Here is a 2235-nt window from a genome sequence, read left to right on the forward strand (position 1 = left end):
GTATTTCAAAATGTATGTGAAAATACCACACTGTACCCTGTGATTGCATTAATGTGCACAGCTATGATTTAATAAAAAAATCTTTAAAAAAAAAAGAAAGAAAGAAATATTAAAAGTTTAAACTAAAAGGGGGATTTTCTACATTAGTTTTCATTAAAGCATTACAACTGAAAAGGAAATAATGATAATATTAATGCTTTCTAAAAATCATCTATATTCAAGATGTCCAACCTGCAGCCCATGGCTGCACACTGATTTTGTGAGGACTTTTTTGCTTTTCTGTGGCTTTTCTTTTATGTGTGGCCCAAGATAGCTCTTGATTCTTCTGTTATACAGCAGAGAAAATAAAAGGTTGGACACCTCTGATCTATATGATAAGCTACTCTGCATCTGTAGGGAAAAAAGATGTTTCTAAAAGTCTAAACCAATACCATCTTAGACAAGAAGTAGTTATTGTTAACCACATGAATATTATGAAAGAAATAGAATATCTAAATTTAGAACTAAAACATAGTGTTTTCCTCTGGGTATGTACGCGTTTGTGACTTAATAGGAAGCTCTTTAGGACTTTGTGTGGACAGATGAAAGAAACTAAGTTGATATCTGATGTATTGTATTTTAGGTTGCTTCAGGTGAATGCCATGAGGACACCGAAGTTTATAACATTACCCTGTGTACTGGGGATGAACTCACCCTAATGGGGCAGGCAGAAATCCTTTATGCAAAGACTTTCAAAGAAAAGTCACGACTCAATACAATCTTCAAAAAGATTGGGAAGCTCAATTCCATCAGCAAGCTGGGAAAAGGGAAAATGCCCTGCCTCATCTGCATGAATCACCGGACCAATGAGAGCATCAGCCTTCCATTCCAGTGCAAGGGCAGATTCAGCACCCGGAGTCCCCTGGAGCTTCAGATGCAGGAGGGTGAACACACCATCCGCAACATAGTGGAGAAGACTAGGCTTCCTGTGAACGTGACTGTGCCGAGTCCTCCACCGAGAAACCCCTACGACCTCCACTTCATCCGCGAGGGGCACCGCTACAAGTTCGTGAACATCCAGACCAAGACGGTGGTGGTTTGCTGCGTGCTCCGGAACAACAAGATCCTCCCCATGCACTTTCCTTTGCACTTGACTGTCCCCAAGTTCAGCCTCCCAGAACACTTGGTGAAGGGGGAGGGATGGCCCGAAACCCTGGTCCATCACTGGCTGGGTATCTGCCAAGAACAGTTTGATATCGATGAGTATTCACGGGCCGTCCGGGACGTGAAAACCGACTGGAACGAGGATTGCAAGAGCCCCAAGAAGGGCCGGTGCTCTGGCCACAACCATGTGCCCAACTCCCTCAGCTACGCCCGCGACGAGCTCACCCAGTCTTTCCACCGGCTCTCGGTGTGTGTGTACGGCAACAATCTCCATGGCAACAGCGAGGTGAACCTCCAGGGCTGCAGGGACCTGGGGGGAGAGTGGGCCCCTTTTCCTCATGACATCCTGCCCTATCAGGACTCCGGTGATAGTGGGAGTGACTACCTTTTCCCCGAAGCCAGTGAAGAATCGGCAGGCGTCCCCGGGAAGTCAGAACTTCCTTACGAAGAGCTGTGGCTGGAGGAAGGCAAGCCCAGCCATCAGCCTCTCACTCGCTCCCTGAGTGAGAAGAACAGATGTGATCAGTTTAGAGGTCCTGTCCGGTCCAAATGTGCAACTTCTCCCCTTCCTGTCCCTGGGACTCTGGGAGCAGCAATGAAGTCTTCAGATACTGCCCTACCTCCACCTCCAGTGCCTCCCAAATCTGAAGCCGTAAGTCCTTTTCTCTCTTTCTCTCTGCTCAGTCATCCATTAATCTATTTTCTTAAAACTCCCCAGCTGACAGTTACTAGGATGAGTCAATTTGTTTAGTTTGGACTGAAATATACATGCCAGCTAGGTTATTTTGACCAGCCAGGAGTTAGAGTTTTATTCTACAACTGTTTTTAGTAGAAGAGGTTTGAACATGACTTTTGCAGCCACCTGGGCAATGGATGACCAGGAGGAGAGAATAGAAGCTGTGGCCAGAATATAGTGATGTCCTAGGCTACAGCCGCTGGTGGCAGTGGCTGCAGGTAGAAACACCTGTTTCAGAATGTGTTTCAGAGGTACACTCAACAGTGTTCACTGATGTATGGGATGTAGGGGGGAAGAAAAGAGAAAACTCAGGGAAAATGCCCAGATTTTCAGCCTGAGCAATAGAGTGGATGTGC

At 46.1% G+C, this 2235-nt stretch overlaps 1 protein-coding gene across 2 annotated transcripts in view; it reads left to right on the forward strand.

Moving 5' to 3' along the window:
- GAREM1 (GRB2 associated regulator of MAPK1 subtype 1) overlaps nucleotides 1-2235 on the forward strand; it is a 204866-nt gene that overhangs the window by 182918 nt on the left and 19713 nt on the right. For both annotated transcript variants that reach the window (XM_012802012.2, XM_023510173.1), the window contains exon 4: nucleotides 623-1795. In XM_012802012.2, coding sequence (XP_012657466.1) covers nucleotides 623-1795 — 1173 coding nt within the window. The remainder of the gene's footprint in view (nucleotides 1-622; nucleotides 1796-2235) is intronic.

This window comes from Otolemur garnettii, unplaced genomic scaffold (genome assembly GCF_000181295.1).
Source record: "Otolemur garnettii isolate 467f Iridium unplaced genomic scaffold, OtoGar3 scaffold00012, whole genome shotgun sequence".
NCBI classification, from domain to species: Eukaryota; Metazoa; Chordata; class Mammalia; order Primates; family Galagidae; genus Otolemur; species Otolemur garnettii.